At 55.4% G+C, this 24964-nt stretch overlaps 1 protein-coding gene across 1 annotated transcript in view; it reads right to left on the reverse strand.

Moving 5' to 3' along the window:
- LOC103604451 (cadherin EGF LAG seven-pass G-type receptor 1) overlaps nucleotides 1-24964 on the reverse strand; it is a gene marked incomplete at its 3' end in the record, with an annotated part of 134990 nt that overhangs the window by 42813 nt on the left and 67213 nt on the right. Inside the window, exon 5 of the mRNA XM_008589006.1 lies at nucleotides 22093-22731. Coding sequence (XP_008587228.1) covers nucleotides 22093-22731 — 639 coding nt within the window. The remainder of the gene's footprint in view (nucleotides 1-22092; nucleotides 22732-24964) is intronic.

The following is a 24964-nucleotide window of genomic DNA, read 5'->3' on the forward strand; positions in this document are numbered from 1 at the left end:
CACTCCACTGGCCGAGCCAGTCTCTTCCAAGGGGATTACCTAGAAACAAACAAGAGGGTCTTGTGCCCCCTCCCTGTACCCATGCCTGCCACAATCGCTGAATATACCAGAGCCTTGTCCGAGACTCAGCAGCATGCCATGACCACACCGGGCCCCACGGCCACCTTCTCAGCGGGCCTCCTGCCGTGCCCGCCGTCCCCTCTGCCCTGCCTGCAGACCTCTCACACAGTCTGGCCAACACTGGATTCTAACTCGTTTTTAAACGTATCTGTCTCTCCCACTGTGCTCCAATGTCCTCCCCAGAGCCCAATCCCTCCTGTGACAGGAAGGTTCTGGAAGGTTTTCCGGACTGACCAGGGAAACCACAGCTGACCACCTCTACCCCCAAAGGCCCTGTCAGACCAGGAGTTCTCAGACCTTGTCTACAGGGAGGGTCCCAGGGCTCATCCCCAGGGAGGCCACATTCAGCACCAGGTGTCCCTGCACTGACCACAGTGTCAGCTGGCAGTGGACTGTCGGGTGATGCTCACTCCCCCAGATGGGGAGGATGGACATCGGCCAGAGACCCCTCACAGACCTTCACGGGCTTCTAACAACCAGAAAACTCTCCAGCAACATTCTTTCCCAGCTATGATTTTTCCATGCACGCCCTTTAAGATTAAAGTATTACATCCGCATACTGAAAACCTCACAGTACGAAAGGCCTGGCACGAAGAGTAAAAGCCTCCAGCAACTTCTCGTGCACAAGTTGGACGCCCGCATGCACGCCCGCGTCGTGCACTCAGCCCTGCATCCCGGAGATCTCCCTGTCTGCACGTGGAGTCCGCCCCTCCTTTCTCAAGGCTGCGCAGTTCTCCAGCAGAGGACCGCGTCAGAATGTAAGCCGCTCTCTTCCTCCTGAGGGACATGCAGGCTATCACAGCACAGGACTTTTCCATGAACACCCTCGTATATAAACCCTGGTGTGTCTTGAGATTCTCTCTAGAGAAAATCCCTAACAGTGCGGAGTCAAAGGACACACACGTAATTCACATTTGATGGGTATTTCCAAACTGCCGCCTTCAGAAGCCACACACACTTTCACTCCCAACACGACGAACAGATTGGTTCCCACGTCCTCGTCAAAACTAGGTATCACCCATTTTAAAATATCTGCATTTCTGACAAATGGATCTCAACAGCGTTTTTATTCGTGCTATTTTTCCCGAGGCTCAGCACCTTTTCATATTTTATTGGCAGCCGACACTACCTTTCCTCTGCACGGCCTGACAATTCCTGTGCCCGTCTTTCTATCTGGCTGCTGGTCTTGCTCTTCTCGTGTTATGCAAGTTCCTTGTAAATTATGGACATCAACTGCTCTCTGTCATTGCTGTGGCAATGTCTCTGAGCTTAATGACTTTGTCATGAAATACAAAGAAATTCTGTATCTGCACATGGTCATATTTACCCATTTTTCCCTTCACGGCTCTGCTACTGTCGGGTTTTTAAAAGGCTGGTATGAAGAAATGACACGCCGAGATGTCCAGTGTGAAGACACTCAGTGCCCGGTGTCACGCCACCTTGACACGGCAGCGTCTTCCCAGAACCCAGGACTCACTGGAGTCCCCACAGTGGGTCACTCTGTGACAGGTCCTCACGACGGGCAGTAACAGGTCTCTCAGGAGAGGCCTCTGAGCAGATCAGCAAGGCCACATTTCAGATGACTGATGGGTTCTGCCAGACACTGCCATGCAGTGTGGTGCCCTATTTGGAGACCAACTCAGACAGACAAAATAAAAACACATTCACGACACTGTCTGAGTCTGCTCGGGCTGCCATAACAAAACACCACAGGCCAGGCAGTTCGAACAACAGACGTTTATTTATCACAGCTCTGGAGGATGGAAGTCCAAGGTCACGGTGCCGCTGATCCAGTGCCCGGCGTTCAGAGGGTGACTTCTCACCGTGACCTCACACGGCAGAGAGAGGGAGGGCGGGCTCTGGCCTTTCTTCCTCTTCTCACTAATCCCATTGTATCAGGGCCCCACCCTCATGACCTCACTTTACCTTAATTACCTCCTAAAGACTGTCTCCAAATACAGTCACCCTGGAGGTTAGGGCTTCAACACATGAATTTGGGAACAAGATTCAGCCCACAGCAGACAGGAGTGAGACAGCTAGATATTCTTAAAAACTGGACAGTGATGACATTAAACTTTATTATCAATTTTTTTGAATAAAAAAGAAAGAAATCAGATGCTGTCGAAGGGGTGCTGTAGTGTATCCCCAATGCCCCTCCAGGACCCAGGCTCTGGGATGTCGGGTGTCGCTGGCTCGCAGCTAAGGCCCTGCCCTCAAACACCCTGTCCCAACCAATATCCCTCTGCCCAGGAGTCTGCCTCCCCCAAATTGCATCGTCCTTGCTGGGACAGGCGCATCCAGTGACCGACCAGTGTGCAGATGCAGTGACCACCAGCTGGTCCAATGCAGGCCATCTCTGCGGGGATGCCCCAGCTTGGAGCGCACTGTGGGGTGGGCTGAGGGCTCGCTACAATGGCATGGCAGCCCGACCTCCCCTCTGTCCAGTGCCACCCAGTGCCCTGTGTGTGGCTCCTGAGAAGGCCCCTCCTCTCACCTGCCACATCCAGATCTCGGGGTCACCGAATCTGTTTCCCAGGGAAGCCAACCTCAGATGGATACTGACTTTAGTAAGCACAATTAACTAATTAGTTTAAGCAAATCCTTCCAGTCCTCCATTTCATCGCTTCCAACCAGCTCGTTTTTTTGAGGAACAGATGAAAGTGACTTGTAATTAGGATAGCAGTCATGAGAAACAAGAGGAGCTTCTGGAAAACCTGAGTTTTCCCTCCACTTTCAGCAGGTAACTCCCTCTCCTCATTACCAGGCTGCAACACCTAACGCGTAACCAGCTAAGCAAAGGTGACTCCAGTCTGAGCCCTCCCCAAAACAAAGAGAGCACCTTTTCCTGAATGTCATGGCCACCCACGGGCCACCACTCCAGGAACCCCCAGGGCTGCAGGCACTGAGACCGGACCCCCAGGGCAGGAGCAGGGCTTGCTCCTCCACCCACCTGTTCTGCACTGGCAAGGGCTGACCCTACAGAAATGGAGCAGAGCTGGCTTCCTGCCTGCTCAGAGTTCAAGCCAAAGGACGGCAGCCCCCGGGGGGCCCCGGACCCTCCCGGGCTCCCAGCATCCAGGGAAGCCGTCCACCTCCTCGCAGGCTCCCGTTACCAAGGGCTCTGCTGGGCACAGGCACGGGGCTCAGCGACCCCACTGGGGGCTGTGTGCACACATGTGCTCACATGCACATGGCACAACACAGGCTGTGCACACGCTCATAACCTCCCGCACGCACTCACACACGCGGCCTTCCACACACACTCATGCACGTGCACACTCACAGCCGCCCACGCGCACACACGATGCACACTGGCGCACACACGACGCACACTGGCGCACACTCACACACGCGGCCTTCCACACACACTCATGCACGTGCACACAGACGGCCGCCCACGTGCACACACGATGCACACTGGCACGCACTCACACATGTGGCCTTCCACACACAGTCATGCACATGCACACACACACTCACAGCCGCCCACGCGCACACACGACGCACACTGGCACGCACTCACACACGCGGCCTTCCACACACAGTCATGCACATGCACACACACTCAGCCGCCCACGCGCACACACGACGCACACTGGCACGCACTCACACACGTGGCCTTCCACACACACTCATGCACGTGCACACACACAGCCACCCACGCGCACACACGACGCACACTGGCACGCACTCACACACGCGGCCTTCCACACACACTCATGCACATGCACGTGCACACTCACAGCCGCCCACGCGCACACACGACGCACACTGGCACACACTCTCGCACGTGCAGTCAGTGCACCTGGTCTCTCCAGGTGGGCGGCCTGCAGCCCTCCTAAATTCTGCGCATGAATTTCAGGGACGAAGTTTAGGGTTCACTCCTCGAAAAACTTCAAAGTCTCTCACTTCTGCTTGACAAACATGTGACACTGGGAGCGCTTGCTTTCCAAGTCCAGCTCAGCCTGTCGCATTCTGGAATAATAAAGCCGCCCTGGGAGGACAGGGCGGGGTGTGCTCACCAAACCCCGGGGACCAACTGAGGTGGCCCGCGGGCCCTGCCCTCCCACAGCTGTCCTCTGCGGCTCCAGAATCCTCACATCCAGGTGAACCAAGTGTTCAAGCTCCCCCTGACAACCTGACAAAGGAAAGCCCGGCCCGCCCCGCCCCCACCCCACGCGGCTCCCCGAGGCTGGACAGTTGGGGCTCCCTCTGCTGTGAGCTTCCTCCGAGAGGCCCGGCCCCTGCCAGCCACAGCTGGAGGGTTGGGGTCTGAGTTCCTGGCCGCGTTTCTCACTCCAAACACGGTTTTCAGTGGCCACAGGGCCACCACGCTCCTCGGGCTGCCCCTGGGAGGGAGGACGACAGAAACCTGTCCTCCTCACAAGGGGTCCTCATGAACACAGGAGGGAGCATTTCCGTCCCTCTACTCAACAGGTCTCCTCGCTATTCTGAATATGTGGCTAAGTCTCCATGAACTTGTTGGTTTGATTTTTTTTAACTTTAACGTTTACTTGTGCATATCTGTGGGACACAGAGTGTTGGGTTTGTTGTTGCTGTTGTTTTTGGGTTTTTTTTTAAAGATGACCAGTAAGGGGATCTTAACCCTTGACCTGGTGTCAGCACCGCGCTCTCCCGAGTGAGCCACGGGCCGGCCCTTAGTGTGTTGTTTTTTAACGATGAAGTTGCGGGGTTTATTCCTTCATGCCAGGAGGCAGCGGTATGAGCTTCCCGGGGCTGCCGTGACCGATGACCTCAAACGGGGAAGCTTGAAACAACAGACATTTACCCTCACGGTTCTGGAGGGCAGAGTCTGAGATCGAGGTGCTGCAGGGCTGCGCTCCCTGCCGAGGCTCCGGGAGGGTCCTTCCTGCCTCTTCCAGCTCCTGGTGGCTGCGTCACTCCAGCCTCTGCCTCTGCCCCAGGCCTCTTCTCTGCGTGTGTCCAGTCCCCCCCTCCTTTCTCTTATAAAGACACCAGTCTTCGGATGTAGAGACCACCCTAAATCCAGGGTGATTCCACCTCAGGAGCCTGAACTCATCACGTCTGCAAAGACCCTGTCTGCACATGAGGTCGCACTCTGAGGTTCAGTGTGGACATGACTTTTGGGGCCACTACTTAACCCACTACAGTGGTCCTCTGTGTCTGTCCTAGGATTACAATCATGGCCCATTTTGGCTTCTGCAAACACAGGGCCCAGAAGCCAGCAGCACCTGCCGCTGCTGAGCCTTTCCCGTGGCGTCTCTCTCCCATAATGACCCCCAGGCTGTGACTTCTCTGCCCTTGGGAGACGTCCTCCCAGCCTCTGCCAGCTCAACCTTCCCCACCTGGCCAGCAGGAGGGTGCAGCACCTTGGGGCCCAGGCCCTGGCCAGCAGCCCCCACTGCAGCCCCCTCCCCACCTCTGCAGCTGAGCCCCAGGCCCAAGTACCCACGACCCCTCCCATTGTTACCTTGAGGCGCCCCTCCCCAAGTCTGTTCTTCCCCGGGGCCCCCATCTGGGGCAGGGTTCCCTCATCTGTCCAGGGAGGCAGGCCAAGAGCCTCAGAGCCACCCGACAGCCACTCGCCCCCAACACTCCCCCTACGATCTCCAAGTCCTGGGCCACCACCTCCCCACTGCCACCTCCAACTTCCACCTGCTTGACCACAGGGTCCTCCTCCTGGGCCTCTTTCCCCACCCCACCACCCTGCACTCCACCACTGGAGACGGCTTTTCAAAACCCTGGCCTCGTCAGTACCCACCACCTCCCCACTGCCACCTCCAACTTCCACCTGCTTGACCACAGGGTCCTCCTCCTGGCCCTCTTTCCGCACCCCACCACCCTGCACTCCACCACTGGAGACGGCTTTTCAAAACCCTGGCCTCGTCAGTCAGGCTGGCTTAGAATCTCACTGCACCATAAAGACCCCACCCTGCCACGGGGCCCGGCCCCCAACCACATGGCCAGCCTCGTCTGCACCACAGTTGCCCGCCCCGTGGCGGCCACACGGTCTCCCTCCTCCAGGTTGTTGGGGATTAAACGAGTTACAGGTGGCCCTGAGCATACTCTGCTGACGTTCACCATTATCAATAATGACCCCACAGTGGCCGTCCTCTGTGCCTGGCGTCCTCTCTCCTGGTCTCTGCTTGTGCTGCCCTGGTACCCAAAAGCCACCCATGTCCCCTTGCTGTGCCTGTCCCCCTGGGGAAGTGTGACCCGCCTGCCTGAGCAGATCCAGGCGCCCACGACACATGCTTATGACCAGAATATCTCCTCTCCAGCGCCCGGTCCCAGCCCCAGGTCCCCTGCTCGTATGGCTGTTTGTCCCTATCCATCTCGCCATCTGCTCAGCAAGGGCAGCAGCAGGGTGGGTTCTGGGGCCAAATCTAAGAATGTTGGGCACACAGCGGGCACCCAATGAATGCCTCGTGTGTGTGTGTGTCACATGACAAAGGCCCGGCAGGCAGGGAGGGGCGCCCATGCCAAGCCCAGTACACAGCAGGCGCTGACGAATGCTTGGGGAGTGAAGTCATCAGATGCCAGAATTTTCCTCAGCTCCACGCCAATGATTAATGCTTATACTTAATTCCTGAAATTACACAACCTATATAAATCATGTATTTGATTCAAACAGTGCGAGAAATATGTTGATACAATGAGGAATTAATGTTACTGTTAGACAAGCCTTTTGATGAAAGGTGCTGAGAATTCTGAAGGTTCAGGTTTCGGATGAGCCGGGTCAGCCTGGGGAGGGTCCCCATCTCTGGGTTCCGGTGCCTCATGCAGGCTGAGTCATAGGCCCCTGGGGCTCCCAGCAGCCTGTCCAGCTAATTTGTCTACACTGTGCAGCAATCCACTAATGCGCAGCCCTCTGGTGGAAATCCCCAAATCACACAGCGACCACCCAACCCCACGGGACAAATGCTCCCACCCCAGCCACCTTCATGCTATCACTTAGTGCTGACGGCAGAGCTGAGAAGAGACGTAATGTGACAGGTTTTCATTCTTAAATCATCTCATTTAAGGTAAGTAATTTGGATCAAATTGAGTGAGCCCTATATTTTTAACTTTCTAATGCAGCTCTTACAAGAAATGCTGTTTTAATGAAATAAGTGTTCTCAGACGAATTTACTATCAAGATTTAACTTCATCTTTCCTTTTCTAGGAACTCTCGTTCAAAGTAAACTTGGCATTCTGCTTACGTCTGTCCCTACTCTGCTTGGAGTCAAATGCTTGTTCTGAGTCTTTCTAAACCTGGGAAAATCCCCCCACCTCCTATTCTGCACCTCCCCCCCATTACAACCACAGCCCCAGCCCCATGCCATGATAGTGTTCACCTGGGAAACCCGATAGCTAAGCTCAATAATGCATGCTGCATGCCATGAGCTCCTGTGCACGGGGACACAGGGCTCAGCCTCGTGGTCACAGCTGCAAGTGTGGGGCCCCAAACAGAAATTACGTAAAGGATGTCGGCAGAAAAACATTCTTAACTGCAAATAAAAGCTCCCAGGAGCTGAGGCCCATCCAGCCCTCATGGCCTCATACATGCATATCCCCCTCACTTTGTTCCACACCAGGCTTGGACCTGGGAGTAAGGGGACACTGCCCTGCCTGACCAGAGACCCCGCCTAGTAGTGCCAGAGCCAACAACCCTAGGCCTGAGGAATGCTGAGTCCCCTGAAAAAGCCCCAGCTTCATAGGGCTTAAGCAACCAGCTTACCTGCAGCAGGTAGGGGCCAGGTGCTAGGTGACAGGTGTGCACCAGGTTGGGTCTGTGACAAGGAAGGGGGTAGCCGGAGGACCTCCACCTTATTATATGGAGGCACCGGTAGGGGGCAGGGCACAGGCACACGGGGAAGACAGAAGGCATGGGGAGGGGGGACAGTCACATCAGGTCTGGGAGGCAGAGGGAGGTCCCACACTAGGGAGATGCTGATGTGAACCCAGCTTCAGAACATGCCCCCGGGGCTGCTCCAGGAAAAGAGAGATGCAGAGCACGGGCCCAGCCAGGCCCAGACCCTCAGGATTAGGGAAAGGGCCTGTAAAGCTTTGAGAACTTAAGTTTTTAAATAAATAAAAAGAAAATTCCCTTCCAGTCCTAAGAAATAGCTAAGGGATTTGAACCAGAATAACTAGAATTTTCAAAGGCAGCCAGGGAAAAACTCAGGCATGAACCAAAAAAGGCACTTTGAAGCCTGAAGCTTAGGCAGAATTAACAATCAATACGGAACGTAGAGAACAGAGGAAGGAGAGTGTTAGAGCCCAGAGAACAGGAACGCAGGACAATTTCAAAGTCGGGTCGCTAACATGAGCACACAAAACCTGAAGATAACCAGAGCCCAGCAAAGAGCTCAGTCAAGGAGAGTGTTAGAGCCCAGAGAACAGGAACGCAGGACAATTTCAAAGTCGGGTCGCTAACACGAGCACACAAAACCTGAAGACAACCAGAGCCCAGCAAAGAGCTCAGTCGTAACCCTGGATGTTAGGATAGGGAAAAGGGTCTTCTGTCTTAACAAAGAAGACACACCCAACAGCGTGGTCCATGTCAGCAGCTTCACTACCAGAGCAAGTACAGGACAGGGGGCCCAGGAGAGGGGAACGTCGCGACATTTATGAAAAGAGACGAGTACATCAGAAACCAACATCACACAAATTTGCCCATCCATCCTTCTACCCACTCACCCGTCCATCCATCCATATACCCACCCATTCATCCACCTATCCTTCCATCCTTCCATTCACCACCCATCCACACATCTTTCCATCCATCCATCCATCCATCCATCCATCCATCCATCCATCCATCCATCCTCCCATTCACCATCCATCCACACATCTTTCCATCCATCCATCCATCCATCCTCCCATTCACCATCCATCCACACATCTTTCCATCCATCCATCCATCCATCCTCCCATTCACCATCCATCCACACATCTTTCCATCCATCCATCCATCCATCCTCCCATTCACCATCCATCCACACATCTTTCCATCCATCCATCCATCCATCCTCCCATTCACCATCCATCCACACATCTTTCCATCCATCCATCCATCCATCCTCCCATTCACCATCCATCCACACATCTTTCCATCCATCCATCCATCCATCCTCCCATTCACCATCCATCCACACATCTTTCCATCCATCCATCCATCCATCCTCCCATTCACCATCCATCCACACATCTTTCCATCCATCCATCCATCCATCCTCCCATTCACCATCCATCCACACATCTTTCCATCCATCCATCCATCCATCCTCCCATTCACCATCCATCCACACATCTTTCCATCCATCCATCCATCCATCCTCCCATTCACCATCCATCCACACATCTTTCCATCCATCCATCCATCCATCCTCCCATTCACCATCCATCCACACATCTTTCCATCCATCCATCCATCCATCCTCCCATTCACCATCCATCCACACATCTTTCCATCCATCCATCCATCCATCCTCCCATTCACCATCCATCCACACATCTTTCCATCCATCCATCCATCCATCCTCCCATTCACCATCCATCCACACATCTTTCCATCCATCCATCCATCCATCCTCCCATTCACCATCCATCCACACATCTTTCCATCCATCCATCCATCCATCCTCCCATTCACCATCCATCCACACATCTTTCCATCCATCCATCCATCCATCCTCCCATTCACCATCCATCCACACATCTTTCCATCCATCCATCCATCCATCCTCCCATTCACCATCCATCCACACATCTTTCCATCCATCCATCCATCCATCCTCCCATTCACCATCCATCCACACATCTTTCCATCCATCCATCCATCCACCCTCCCATTCACCATCCATCCACACATCTTTCCATCCATCCATCCATCCATCCTCCCATTCACCACCCATCCACACATCTTTCCATCCATCCATCCATCCATCCATCCTCCCATTCACCATCCACCCACACATCTTTCCATCCATCCATCCATCCATCCATCCACACATCTTTCCATCCATCCATCCATCCATCCATCCATCCATCCTCCCATTCACCATCCATCCACACATCTTTCCATCCATCCATCCATCCATCCTCCCATTCACCATCCATCCACACATCTTTCCATCCATTCATCCAACCATCCGTCCTTTATCCTTCCATTCTACCATCCATGCATCCATCCATCTACCCATCCGCCCATCTGTCACCCACCCATCCACCCACTTAACTAACCATCCTTCCATCCACCACCCAACCATCCATCTAAGACGCTGCCTAACAAGGGCCATTTTTTAGGCACTGGAGTTATGAGAGAGAAGCAGACACCTGTCCTAGGGAGTTTCCATCTAGGTTAAACATGTCTCATGTTCAGGAAATCCAAAAATATGTGCTTAAGGTCTTGGAGCAGATAGGGAAAAGTGGAGGGAGAAGCTTTGAAGGGAAGCTGGTGTTGAGGTAAAGGGGTGGGGACAGTCAGGCTGCAGGACTCAGGCAGAGCAGCCATCAAGGTCCGATCAAGATCTGAGAGGGTGGGAGGGGTGGAGGCTCATCTGGACCTGGGCTCCTTGCCAGCCCCTGCCCAGTGCACCAGATTCCAACCAGACCTGAGAAAGTACCTCCAGCCACCCCAACACACACACATGCACACGTGCGCGCACACACACAGGCAACGGTTCCCACCACAGAGCAGAGCTCCAGCCCTCTCCTGTCCACATCCAGCCCCTCACCAGCAAGGCCTGCCTGGCATAGGGGCTGCACAGAAAAGCCCCAGGGGGTTGCAGCCTGGGCAATGGGTCCTGCAGAGCAGTCCAGAGCCACTTAGGACCCACCTCTTCAGGGGTGGTATGCAGCCCTGGGCAGAAGCGTGACTGGCAGGGGTCCTCAGCCACTGGGCCCTATGTCCAGCAACAGAGCTCCAGAGAAGGACGTGTGGCCACCCAGCTCTGAGAGACAGGCCGACGTGGAGACAGACAGACTGAAAGGGCAGGGCCACAGATCCATGGTGAAGCCCGAATAGCTCAGACTGATGCCCTCTGACCCTGATTATTACCAGGTCCACATCTGGGGGATGAAGAAAAGATAAGGAGCATTGCAGCTGCCCTCATCTGCAGGCTGTCAGCGTGTCACCAGATACACCCCCTCCAGGGCAGGCCTCAACACCTGGCCATACGGAGGACTAAAGGAAGGCACAGGGGGTAATAACTCAAGCTGGGTCACACAGCTGCAAGGGTGGGGGTCGTGTGTTAAACCCATGTCTGCCTCAGTGTCCATACACACAGAGTAATGGCCAACTTCACTGCCTTTGCAGGATCAGTGGCTCCTCCAGAATGTCACTGTAGGAGGGGCAACCCAGGGGGCGACTACGGGGTCTCGGCACCCCATTCCACCAAACCTCTGCAGCATCACTGCCAGGGACAGAGCTTACCTGAGCAACCTCCTGACTGGTACCTGAGTTTTTCCAGCTGTATATCCATCCCTGAAGGCAAGGGATTTCTGTCTCTCTTGCCCGGAAGCTACGCCCAGCACCCACGAGGCTGGTGTCGGATGAAATGAGCTCACTCTGCAAAGCCCTGAGCTAAGAGCCTGCACCAGGACTGAGGCTTCATCTCTCACCCCTTGGGCCCCCATGCCCGTCTCCTCTTCCCCAGCTTCCTTTAGACCTCTTGGTTCTGTTTCCCATCACCTCACCCTTCCCCTTATCACCTTCCCTCCGCCTCACTCAGGAGTTTCAAGCTTGTCTGACTTTCTCACCTCCTGGCGACCTGCGCTGCACCTGGAGGCCCTTCCTGAGCCACACCCACAGACAGCCCAGCCTGCCACCACCTGGCAGGGCTACCTGGAAAAGCCTCAGCCTCAACCACGGAGGCCCAGACACCTGCCCACCCCCTGCCGGCCCCACCCTGCAGGAGGAGCTGGGAGAGAGAGAAGCCAGAGTCCAGAGGTGAGGAAAGGCCCGAGCCCTGCAGGCTTGTCCAGGGCTGGCCTTCTCAGGGTGACTTCATTGTCTTCGAAGCAAATTCTCAGAACTCCAGACACACCCATTTAAAAAAAATATAAATAGAAAATGCATTCCAGTAGCAAAGAAAAATGTTTCCCACCTATCCACGGCTTTGCTTTTTCTTACAGGAGCCACCTGCATGTTTGAGGAGTGGAAGCCCTGCTAAACCTGAGTGGCTGCTGTGTATTTAACTCTCTTGGTGCTCAAAGCAGCTCAAAAGCCGAAGGTTCCAGCAGGCACACAAGCCCAGACAATCTCGGACAATTCCAGCTTGGAATCACGCCCAGGGACACTACCTTTCAGAAAAGGGGCACTGTCCCCAACCTCCTTCTCCTTGACACCAATGATGGCGTGGAAAGATGAGACAATAATCTGCCCTGTAGTAGGCTAAATGGTAGCCCCCCCAAAAGATATATCTACATCCTAATTCCCGAACCTGGGAATATCACCTTAAATGACAAAAGATGTGAATATTACCTTGTATGGTAAAAATATGGTTAAATTAAGAATCTTGAGATGAGACAATCCTTATCTTGGGGGCCCTAATCAATCGTATGAAAAATCTTTTTAAGATATGAAAAACTTTAAAAATACCATCTTAAATAACAGTTGTATCAGTCAAGGTTCTACCAGAGAAACAACCAGTAGGATACATGTGTACAGAGAGGGAGATGTTTTGAGGAATCTGTACCCATGCTACTAGGGCTGGCTCAGCAGGTGCCACTCAGGAATGTACCCCGTGGGATTTCTTGGGCAGAAGGTGACAGTCGACAGAATTCTCCCATCACGGGTGTTCTTACAAGAGAGGGGCCAGGGAAGAGGGGGCGGCCGTGTGAAGACGTTGGCAGGGGCTGGAGAGATGCCGCCCGAGCCCAGGGATGCCTGGAGCCACCAGGAGCTGGAAGAGGCAGGAAGGATCCTCCCCTAGAGCCTTGGGAAGGAGCAGGGCCCTGCCACACCTTGATTTCAGACTTCTGGCCTGAGGACTGTGAGAGAGTTGATTTCTGCTGTTTAAGAGCCGCCGTTGTGGGCATTTATTACAGAATCCACAGGAAATGGGCACAGACCCTAAATACACCAAGGTAACTAGCAGATTTAGCAGAAATCTTTTTCTGGGGACAGTACCCCAGAGAAAGCAGCAGCCTTTAAAGCTTTCAGCATCTCCCTAAGCCTCAATGGACTTGGAGTGGCTGAAGATAAAGCACCCTCGTGCTCCCCAAACCTGAGTGGCACCCCCGCTGGCAGCAGCCTGAGGACCCCACAGGTGCTAAATGAACACGGTGTCCGCTGGGAGCAAGTGGATTTCAAAAGTCGTGGTTGCCAAATCCAGTGGGGGAGGCCATCTAGAGGGCCCTGGTCACCACGACACAGGGTTTCCAGGCGCCCGGGGAAGGGGCACGTCTGATGACACGGGGGTGGGGGGAGCAACAGAGTTGACTCCCAGGACGTGAGTGTCCATGCAAATGTCTTCTGAGAAGCCAGAGTCTAAGGGTGGGGCCGTGCAGGGCCCCCCTTGTGCCCTCGGAGCCTCTGCAGCCCACTTTTCTCCAAGGACCATGGGGGCCGACACAGCCTGGAAACAGCCTCGTCCAGGGAGGGCGGGGATGGGTGGGGATGTGGGTGGGGATGGGCCTGGGTGCCCACACCTGAGGGAGAGAGCACAGTGCCTGGGCCCGGGCTGAGCGCTGGGCTCCAGCTGGGGGGGGAGTGGGCCGAAGCCGATGGGGAGGGCTGTGGGGAGGGTCCGGCCACTTCCTGCTGACGTGGGAAAGACAACATGTTGCGGGGAGTCAACCAGACAGCTGTCTGCAGCGAGGCTGGAAAGGGGTGTGCCCAGCATGTTATCAGTGTGCAGAGGAACCGTGCCAGCGACCCAACAGCAACGTGTCCAGACTCAGCTGGAATGCTAACGAAAAGCCCCATCATCTCTGGAAAATGGCAGCTCAGCACCCGATGGTTCAAATTCCCCTTCGCACATGTGTGCCAGGCAGATCGGTGTCCAGGAAAAGGAGCACGGGTTCTTAATTCATCACTTGGAGTCAGGGAACGAGCTGCCCTCACTGATGCAAACTCCATCCCCCACCGTGCCCAGCCAGCTCAGCCCATGGGTCTTGCTTCAACAACCCCGCACCAGTGGGCCGGAGGGACCGGAGGTGAGAAGACTGACCCCGGGCCTGTCTGTCCACACCAGGGAAAGGCGCAGGCACAGAGAATGCTCTCCCCGGGGTCCTCTGGGGTCACCACTGTCAGGTCAGGGGCTCAAACTGGATTTTCCCAGCAACTCCTGATGGCCCTCGGTTTATGTCGTGGCCAGAGAAACAGTGGAAACAGCCAACCCCCAACCACAGTACCAAAGGCAAAGGCCAGCTCGCTTATTCGTTCCTCCAACACATATTTACAGAGCCCTGAGGGGTGCCAGCCCTGGTGGAGTCAGGGTTGTGAACCCCAGAGATGTCCCGTCCTACTCCCTGACACCCAAGCACATGTGACCTTACACAGCATAAGAGACTGTGCAGATGTGATTAAGTGAAAGACCTTGAGACAGGGAGGTCAGCCTGGATTACCGGATGGGCCCAAAGTCATCACCAGGGGCCTGGGAAGAGGGAGGTGGGAGAGCAGGAGACGTGACAGCAGCAGAGAGTTTGCAGGCAGGTGAGGAAGGGACCACGAGCCAAGGAAAGAAAACAGATTCTCCCCGACAGCCTCCAGAAGAAACGGGCCCCCTTTCCCCTTGACTTCACACTTCCAGCCTCCAGAACTGAGAGAGAATACATCTGTGCTGTTTCCAAGCCTCTCTTGTGTGGAAATGTGTTACAGCAGCCCTGGAAACCCAGTGCAGGAAGAACAGCAAGCCCAGCCCGACTCTCTGGAGCTGGTGTTCTGGCTCTTTCTGCAGAAGCAGCTGCTGTCCTAATGCACACACACAGACTCACAACCTGCAGTAAGGGAAGCCCCGGCCGCCCAGCCCGACTCTCTGGAGCTGGTGTTCTGGCTCTTTCTGCAGAAGCAGCTGCTGTCCTAACGCACACACACAGACTCACAACCTGCAGTAAGGGAAGCCCCGGCCAGGACCCGGCCATGCAGCCTGGTCTCCCCACCAGGCACAGACTGCAAAGTCACCAGGGACAACGTGGGCTTTAAACGGCGAGGTTTTTATGCACGCGGCTCGTCTCTGGGTCACTCTGCTCACCGTGGTCAGACGTTTCAGCGCAGACTTTTCCTTCTCGCTGACTCATGCCCTGTGCCCAGCTCGGCTGACACACCTGGAAGCTCCCTGGCTGGGAAGTGGGGAGCTCTCATGCTTGTGTATTTAGATTTCTCAAAGGAAAACAAACCACAGAAACCTGTCTCCTGTCCAGGAACGTCCTCCAGCCCCAGCAGACGCTCGACAAGCAGGTTGACAAGCAGGTGCCAGGAGCCCTGGGGCGGGTTGAATTCTGTCCCCAAAATCGCTATGTTCAGGCCTTACTCAACTCCTAGTACCTGTGAAGGAGTATTTGGAAATACTTGTAGGCTCTTGCAGACGTAATCAAGTTAAGATGAGGTCACACCAGATTAGGTGGGCCCTGATCCCTGACTAGTGTCCTCATAAGAAGAGAGAGATGTGAACACAAAGACAGATGCACACGGGGAGAAGGCCACATGCAGACAGAGGCAGAGATCGGAGTGACGCATCTACTGGGCAGGGATCACCTGGAGCCACCGGGAGCTGGAAGAGGCAGGAAGGATCCTCCTCTAGAGCCCCCGGAAGGAGCACAGCCCTGCCCACACCTTCACTTTGGACTTCTGGCCTCCAGAAATAGATTTCTGTTGTTTAAAGCCACCAGTCTGTGGTACCTTGTGGCAGCAGCCAGAGGACATTAACAGAAGCCCCAGGGAGGAATGCAGGCTCCGTCTGAGACCATCCCTGTCCCCAGGGGCTGATTGGCTGTGCCTGTACACCCTGCCCAGGAAGCTAATTCTATTCATCGAAAGCCCCAGCTTTGGGGGAATTACATGGAGGAGAACAGGAGACCCCTGGCTAACTGGTCCACACCTTGACCCCTCAGTACCTGATTTTAATGGAAAGTAATTCACCCGGAAAATGCAGGAATGCCCTGGCTTTCTGATAATGCATCAGAGAAATGCCGGACGCTACAACCTGGAGTCTGCAGAGAGAGCCAAATGCAAAAGACCTGAGAGGTGCCAGAGACAAAAACTTGACGTAAGCCTGAACATCTGAAAAGCGCGTTTTCCTAAGAAAGGATTCTGTCTCTGCTTTATCTGAGATTTTAATTATAGGCTATGTAATGATTTCCATTTTCAGTGATGATTAACTGTCAGTTTAGGGACTAAACTCAACTTTACTAGGAATACTTCGAAGTGGAGCTTTAATCCTGGAAGTTGCAGGAAGCGCTGGCAGACCGTCTCTGTCCTGCGCTGAGAGAACGTCCCTCCCCAGCAGCCGTCGCAGCTCGGAACGAGCGGGCGTTTTCAGCCTCACACCAAAGTGCAGCGTGTGGGGCTTGGGGTCGATCGGTGCATTAGCTACCACATGACGGTGGGAACGCCATTGCTCTGACGGGATTTGAGATGAAACTCAGAGGTGGAGGAACGTGTATATTTTACAACAAAATCAGAGAGGTGCCAGAATTTATTTTTAAAATTTTCCCATGAGCAGACAGGTGATCAGATTTTTATGACAAAAGTTTCTCTGGCCTTGAATCTACACAACATGTTCTTGGCCCCAGGAGGCCCTCATGGGGACAGTCTGGGTGCCTGGCCCTGGAGAGGCCCTCACACAGGGCAACTGGGACATCCCGGCCTGGTGGAATTGGTATAAGCTCAAAGCCAGCACCACTCGGCCACTGACCCACCGATGCCCAAACCTGGGTAAAGCCTGGCTAAGGGGCACCCAGTACAACTCGAAGTCCAGGCACTGTGTGCAGCCCAGGGACGGCCGTGGCTCTGTGCTCAGCAGCCGAGTGAAGACTGTGCACCTAAGTTTGCTGAAACCTGCTCGGAATCCAGACACATAGCTCAGGGTCCTAAAAGCAGGGAATCAAGAATATCAGCTTGACCATGACAAAGAAGACCCGGCCCGCAAGCGCTCCCAGGAAGGGCACTGGGGTCGGCCTTAAGTGACACGGGCCACCACCCTCCACCTGAGACACTGCAGGAAAGCCCACCCTCCCCAGCGCTGTGAAAGCTGCCACTCAGGAATGTACCCCGTGGGAAGATGTTAATCTGTGGTGACAAATCGAGGCTCTCAGTTCTCCAGATTGTGGGGGGGGGGAGAAAGGAGGGGGGAGAGGCCTCGCAGGACAGCTGGAAAGCTGGGGCTGACGCCCAGCTCCCCCGTGTGACGGGCACAAGAGCGGGCCCAGGCAGGAGCCTGGCCCGTGCTCACCCACAGGACCAAGCCGGCAGTAGTTGGCGTCCCCTAGGCTGGGACCGAGGAGACGGGGCAGGGAGGGCATGTTCTTGGAGAGCCTTTCTCTCCCAGCTCAGCACCAAAAACAGCAAAGGCGTCACTGTGACAACACAGAGTAGACCATGGGCCCCTGGGGACACTTCCTCTGGCCCACGTGGAGGAACATTCAGCTGGCCCTGACCGTCTCACTTGCACACAGTGCCTACTGTATGCCTGCGTCCGGCGCCAGGCACACACCGATCACTCCTCCGACCACCACCACGGGGCAGGGGCTGCAGTGGGCAGAGGGGCAGAGCAGGGAGCGGACATTCACAGAAGACCTGGGGGAGGTGCACTCAAGGTGCGAGGGCTGCGGTGAGAGGAGTCGGCACGTTTCTGGAAGGCCAGCGTTATCCGCATGAGGAAAGCAAGGGGCAGTGTGGCTCTGCACCTTGGTGTTGGTAAAGCTGGGATGACAACTGTCCCCACCTCATGGGTTGTCACAGACACTTCAAAAAGGCTTAGTTGGAGCAGAGCCCATGATGTCACGTGCCCTCAATAGCCATTTTAGTAAGGAGGGACTGACCGTGACTGTGATCATGGAGAGGATGCACCGAGAGGCGGGGCCAGGATTCAAAATCAAGCCCTGAGGCTCACCCTCTTTAATCAGTTTCTTGCTAGGAAGGGACAGTTTCCTCCCTACCCTCGGGGGACAGGCTCACCTTCACCCTTCACCTTTGAACCCTAGTGCCAGGAACACAGAAGGCACTTCTGACAAAATGCTGTTAAATAAACAAGCAGGAGAAAGGGGCAGTGAACAGGCGTTCCCTCAGTTCCACCCTCAATGAGGTCACAGGGCTCAGGAGCTGGAGTCAGACGCCAGAGCCCTGGGTTCGAATCCTGGCCTCGCTCAGCCGTGTCAGCGGCAGCGGTCCTCAGCCTCAGCTGTAGGGACATGTTGAGCTGGACCATTCTTTGCTATGGGGACCCTCCTGTGCACGGCAGGATGCTGAGCCGCTTCCCTGGTCTGTACCCACTAGCACCCAACTCCCAGTTATGACAACCAAAAATGTCTTTGGACATTGTCAAATGTCCCCCGGGGGGCAAAATCACCCCCAGTTGAGAACCACTGGGCTAGGTGCTTTAGTGTTCTGTACCTCAGTTCTCCATTTATAAAATGGGGCCATAGAGCTGCCCTGTGAACTAAATGGGGAAATACGTGTAGAATCATCTGGAACAGTAACCAGGACAGCAAAGTACTCAATAAATATTAGCTACAAGTCGCTGCTGTCCTGAGTGACACAGACATGGAAATCAACAAATCCCACCCAAAGTGAGAGCCCAGCAGTCACAGCAAAAACAGGGCACCCAGGAAGCTTCCAGGGAGGAAACCCAAGGAGGTCAGGAACCTTTCAGAACATTCCCAGGGTACTGAGATGGATTGTGAGGGAGGCACATGACTGACAGACGGCCCAGGAGGAGCGGCTTTTCAGACAGAGAGCAGGCGGGCAGAGGCAGGGACAGGAGCCGGTGGAGGCCCAAGGCCCACGTCCTTAAGGAACTTAACAAAAACCAAGACTACAATGTTTACAAACAGGGAGGCTGAGGGGCTGAGAGCCGAGGAGCGCAAGGCTGTATTTGTCACTCTTGGCTGTTTGGGAACATCTGCTGAGCTGACAAAGTGGGAGAATGACCACCAAGCGTCTAAACTGCCAGCGCCTTAAGTCTTCCTGTCCCTGTCCCCTTCAGAGAGTGGGATAGTTGCAGACCCTAACTACAGCCCCACCGCAGAGCTTCATTTGCAGGGACATACCATGGGAGGAAAGAGGGGTAGCAGCCCTGCAAAGACCAGGGGGATCCACGTGCCCGGGCCTTGGTACTTCTCTAAGGGCAAAGTAGGTGTCAGAAACTCAGGACAGCCATCGGGGGTATTTTTTCCAGCATCAAATTCGTTGAGCTTTTCCTGAAATTAATTGCTACCTTCCTTCACCCAGCTCGGCTGGGTCTCCTGCCGTCTCCTGTCCTGCAGTGGGGGCTCCCAGTGTGGCTTGGGCCGATTCCAACCTCGAGGCCCCGGAGCTCAGCTTACCAGGGAGCCAGTAACAAAACGCTGGTGACGACAGCACCACTTTCATCAAGCATGAATGAGCTCAATTACCTCCACCAGAAAAAATGGAGCTTCAAAGGGAAACAGGGAAAAAAGAGAGGAAGAGGGGCTGGGTGAAAATAATCAGTCTTAATTAGTCTTATCTCCGAGGGAAATACATATGATAATTTTAGTGCCCAAAGAGATTCAAATTAGTCTTATGATAATCATTACATTTTAGTGGGTCCTACTGGCAATGACAGACATGACCATTCCCCAGTCATTATTTTTCTGAAAATGATTCTCACGATGAAAAGGAAACCTGAGAACTTCAGAAGTTGATTCTGCCCAATGTGGTCAGTCTGTCTTTGGGGGGATCTGTTGGTCCAGGGGTCCCCAGCTGCCTCAGCTTGCCCTGCCCTAGCGTAGCCCCAAGCTCTCTCCACCCTGGATTCTCTGACAGGCCTGCTGCTAGTGGCCCAGGAGGCCAGTGCCTGGCCTCCATGACACCAGGTTAGGCACCACCCTAGGGCTCCCGGCCCAGCCGCAGGACAAAGTCGCTGGAGGCGGGATTGCTTGAGAGGGCTCGTGACAAATCAAAGGGCCAACTGCGGGGATTAACCTGGGTCACCCACCTGAATGGGCAGGAGTGAGCTCTGACTGTGTGCACTTGCCTGGCATACAGCAGACACTCCATAAATATCTGCTTAGTGAATGAAGACTGTACACTTGCCAACACCCTGGAGTGCCCCAGACCCTCTCCCAGGGACCCTCGGCCGCAGTTTCTCCATCCAAATCAGGACAGCCAGCCAAAGCACTGTCCCCCAGGCCACGCGGCAGGGTGGGGGTGTGGGGGAAATGGGATGCAGGCTCACCCATGGGCACCTTCCAGAAAGGAGGGGGCCGACTGTGTGGCTGGCTGGGACACCTGATCAGGCACTTCAGAGCAGGCGGAGACACCCACTCTAGGCCATGAGGTGGGAGGGGAGGATCACTGCCCGTCGAGAAGGTGGCATGGCACAGGGCCCCTCTGAAACTCAGGGCAGGAGGGAAGAGCCACCCACTCAGGTGTGGGCTGCAGGGCGGGGGGTCTCCTGCCGCCTTTGCCTTCCTCAGTCACTGCCAAGCCCCAGTGTAGGCAGGAATTTAGGATTAACTCTCAGCGAGACAGCGGGGAAGGGACCTCAGGAACCAGACAGGACCACCAGACCGACAGACAGCCACAGACAGGCGGGGGCGGGGGGGAAGAAGAAAATGGTGCAGGCAATCAAAATGCCTTTCCTGAAATTAATTACCAGATTATAAGCAGCATGCTGCAAGGCGCGTCCCGCCCGGCAGCCCCCACCCCGTCTGCCTGCCAAGCGCCCGCCCCGGTGGCTCTTCCTCCTCTTCTGATGCCAAGAGCCCTGCGAGTCATCCCTCCTCTGTGCTCCTGCTTTCTTCCTGCTCCACAAATACCTGCTAATACCTCTGACCCTTGTCATAAGCTCGACAAACGTGTGCTGGGTGCTGGATAACTCCTGCGCGAGCACACAACAATTTCTCCGGTGTTTATACTAAACACATTAGGGCAGAGTCGATGGAAGGATCGCAAAGTTACCTCCGGTATGAACCACGTCCCGCCTAATCCCCAGAGAGTTTCCAAGAAGACGGACTGTTCCCCGGCAGGACCACCGCACACTCATTTCTCAAATGCACCGTGATTGCACGTAACAGGCGATCAAAGACCAAAGTGAGATTCGCGGCGGGGACGCAGGGATGAGTGTTTTCCTACTGCTCTTGGGCTGGCTCTTTCTTTTTCAAAACAACCGTTGGCTGCATTTGGAGCCATTTATCTGTGTGTTTGGTCAGGATGTCTCACGGTAAGTGCGTCTTCAGAGGCAGAGGAGGTGAGTCACTTTCCACTGTGACAACGAGGCACAAAAAAGCCAGCAACGTCTTTCGAGACCCGAGTGGTGAACGGCCCATGATCCCTACGTACCCCAGTTCTGCTGTTCATGCGCCAATTAAACGTGCGATCCGGAATAAACTACTTTTAAGTTTCACGCCACTCAAAAGCAGCACATGTCATTTCACGCACTTGGGTTTTGCTTTTGTTTTTTAAGTGGATCTCACACCGTAACCTTCCCCTTCTGCTCTCATACAGGGTGACTCAGGTCACCCAGGGAAGACGAGGAAGACTGTGGCTCCCATCAGGAAGGTGTCTTCCCGTGGGGCCCCTGGCTGAGAAGTGGGTTTTGCTTTTGTTTTTTAAGTGGATCTCACACCGTAACCTTCCCCTTCTGCTCTCATAGAGGGTGACTCAGGTCACCCAGGGAAGACGAGGAAGACTGTGGCTCCCGTCAGGAAGGTGTCTTCCCGTGGGGCCTCTGGCTGAGAAAGGGCCACCTGACCATCCCCCCAGGAGGGGAGCGGGAGAGGAAACCCTAAGAAACCATCCGACACACAAGCCGAGACCCTCTGTGCACCGGCGCCAAGCCCCAGCCCTCAGGCCCCAGGCAGCACCCTCCGGCCACCTACCGGTGAAGTCCTGGAAGCACTCGCAGGTGTAGCCTCCCTCGCGGCTGCGGCAGCGGCCGTGGGCGCCGCACGGGCTGGAGTAGCACAGGTCGATCTCGGTCTCGCAGTAGTCGCCGGTGAAGCCGGGCGGGCAGCGGCAGCGCAGGCCGTTGATGGGGTGGATGGGCCGGAAGAGCACGGTCGTGGAGCTGATGAAGGGGGCCGAGCTGTCGAACCTGAGCACCGAGACGCACTTCATGTAGTTCTCGCAGGGCTCGCGCAGGCAGATGTTGTCGTCGAAGGGCAGCACGCGCTGGGTGGAGATGGCCGTGAGCAGCGTGCGGTTCAGGTACAGCTGCTCCTGCAGGTCCTCGGACGGGAAGAACTGATCGCGGACGCCGCCGGGCAGCAGCGCCGAGAAGGTCACGTTCAGGATGTTGGAGCTGACGTCCGTGTCGTTCTGGATATTGAAGACGAAAATGTCGTCCTTGGTGGTAGACAGCACTGTGGCCACCCCCTCCACAAACAGGGACAGCAGCGGGGAGAGGAACTTCTCCTGGGACATGTTCTCCAGGCGGACGGTGATGCTGTTGGTCAGCATGTTGTCCGTGATGATGGTGACGCGCAGGGTGCAGAGGGCCGTGACGCTGTGGATGCCATCTGTGGGACACAAGGAGAGTTGGGTCACTCGGATGCTACCGGCCCCAACCCAGGAACAGCCTGGCACACAATTAGCAAAGGAGAAGTGGGCCTGGGCACCCCCGCTCCCCATCCCCCCCACGACCACCACTTTGACTTGCTTCTTTGGCCCTGGTCCTCTCCTGCCTGCCCGTGGGGGGACTGTGAGCCATGTCACTTGTCCAGAACGAAGGAGCACACCCATCCTGAGTCCCAGCGCATTCAGGTGCTTTGTTTGATCACGGTAGCAAACCTGAGATCCCAGGAGATTCTGACAGAAATGGCACCACCCATTGAACAGATGGGAAAACCGAGGCACAGAGAAGATGAGCTTCACGCCCAGGAATGCGCGCCCGGCCACAGGGGAGCCCCGGTCACCAGTAAGTCCCGTGTCAGGCACTGAGCGCTGTTCTCCTGCTCCATTCAGTCCTCCCGATAACTGGCAAGGCTGAATTTACAAAACGAAAACAACACTTGCACACCCTCAGCGTGGGGAGGGCGCCTCTCACTCTGGCATAAAACCCAGATGCCCAAGGACTCACGGGTCTGCATGCGAGTCCACGCCGCACAGCCGGCGCGGGAACAGCCACAGCCAAACCTGTCACTCAGGTTTCCCACAATAAGCATGTATGTTTTGGTTTCTAAAATATACCTTATTGTAACAAAAGAAAAAAATGAAAATCCCAATTAAAACCAAATTTTAGTACCCATCAGCATCCTTCTGCCTTCTAAGTGCCCAACTGAGAAAAGCACCTCCGAGAGCGGAGTGTGCACCAGCCTCCAGCACAGAGGCCCCCAGCCACCACCAAAGTGGGCCCCACGCAGCCCCGTGCCCTCCGACCCAAGTGGTCTCCTACCTGCCCATTCCCTCCTCCTCCCCATCCACCTTTGTCTGCACATCTTCCAGGCTGAGTCCAGCATCTCCTCTTCTAGGAAGCCTTCCCAGAAATTACCCCTCCCCCAACCAGTGCAAGCTGCGTGTCCCCAGTGCCCAGCCCAGGCTCTGCCACCTACGAGCACTTGGTACCTATCTGCCCAGGGGAGGGAGGATAGGCTTCACTCCTGAATGCTCGTTATTGGCATCCCAGGACAAGCTCACAGCCCCCAGGTTTCTCTGTGGGCGCTCACCTCCTTGAGGCTGGGCCGGGCCAGGACACCTGCTGCTGTGTCAGAGCCACGTAAGGCTGTGGCAGGTCTTTGCCATCTCCTCCAACCTCAGCACCCACATCCCACCAACCCTCCTGCCCTGCTCCTCTCTTCGCAGTGGATGATCTCAGGGGACACATCACTGAGGAAGTGACATGACCCCCCACGCCCAGGCCCACCAGCCCCTGCATCTCTGCACACTCCCAAGGCGAAGGAGGATTCCTCCCCAAGAAGCAGCCCCTACTGCTCAGCGCCCCTGCTCAGCACCCCTTCCTCTTGCATCCACTCCCCCTCTGTGCTGAGTGACCGCTGGGGACACACGAACACACCTCCGGAGCCCCCGCCCCAGCCCCGGGCTTGTCAGCGGCCGTCCCGCTCCCTGCTCTCCTGCACGGCAGAACGTCCGCAAAGAGCTGTGCGCACCCGACACTTCCACTTCCTCACCTTCCGTCTCTCCCAACCCAGCCCCAGACTGCCCTGCAGCCCTGCCACTCCCCGGAGACACACTGGCCAAGGTCACCAACAGCTGCCTGGTGGTCATGGCCAAGGCCCACTTCTCTGTTTCCATCTCACTCACCCGCTCAGCCACACCTGAGCACTTTAACATACCTGTTCTCAGCGTCTGAGACCCCCCCGGCCTGGCCATGACACTGTGTTCCCCACCCTCCGCTGACCTCAATGTCCTCATGACTGGGCTCATCTCCACATGGCTTCTCCTCCCATCTCTGCATCCTCCCCAGGTGACCACATCAGCCCCAAGGCCCCAAACCCACATCTCCAGCCCCAGCCTCCTCCCGGAATTCCACACGCACAAACCCAGTGCTTGTCTGGGGGTTGTCACGGGAAAATCAACCTAGAATGACCCCAAAAGAGAACTGAGCATATCCCTGGGTCTGCCCCTTCTGGCTCTCTAGGTGCTCCAGAGGATGTTCCGCAAGTTCCCAGATTCCTCTCTCTGCTCGGCTCAATGGCCACTGCAGAGGCAACACCACTGGCCACGGCGCTGGAAGCAGCCACCCACCCCCGTGCTCCGTGGCACTATTGACAGGGGACAGAACGCGCAAGGGGC

Source organism: Galeopterus variegatus, unplaced genomic scaffold (assembly GCF_000696425.1).
Source record: "Galeopterus variegatus unplaced genomic scaffold, G_variegatus-3.0.2 Scaffold5152, whole genome shotgun sequence".
Taxonomy (NCBI): Eukaryota; Metazoa; Chordata; class Mammalia; order Dermoptera; family Cynocephalidae; genus Galeopterus; species Galeopterus variegatus.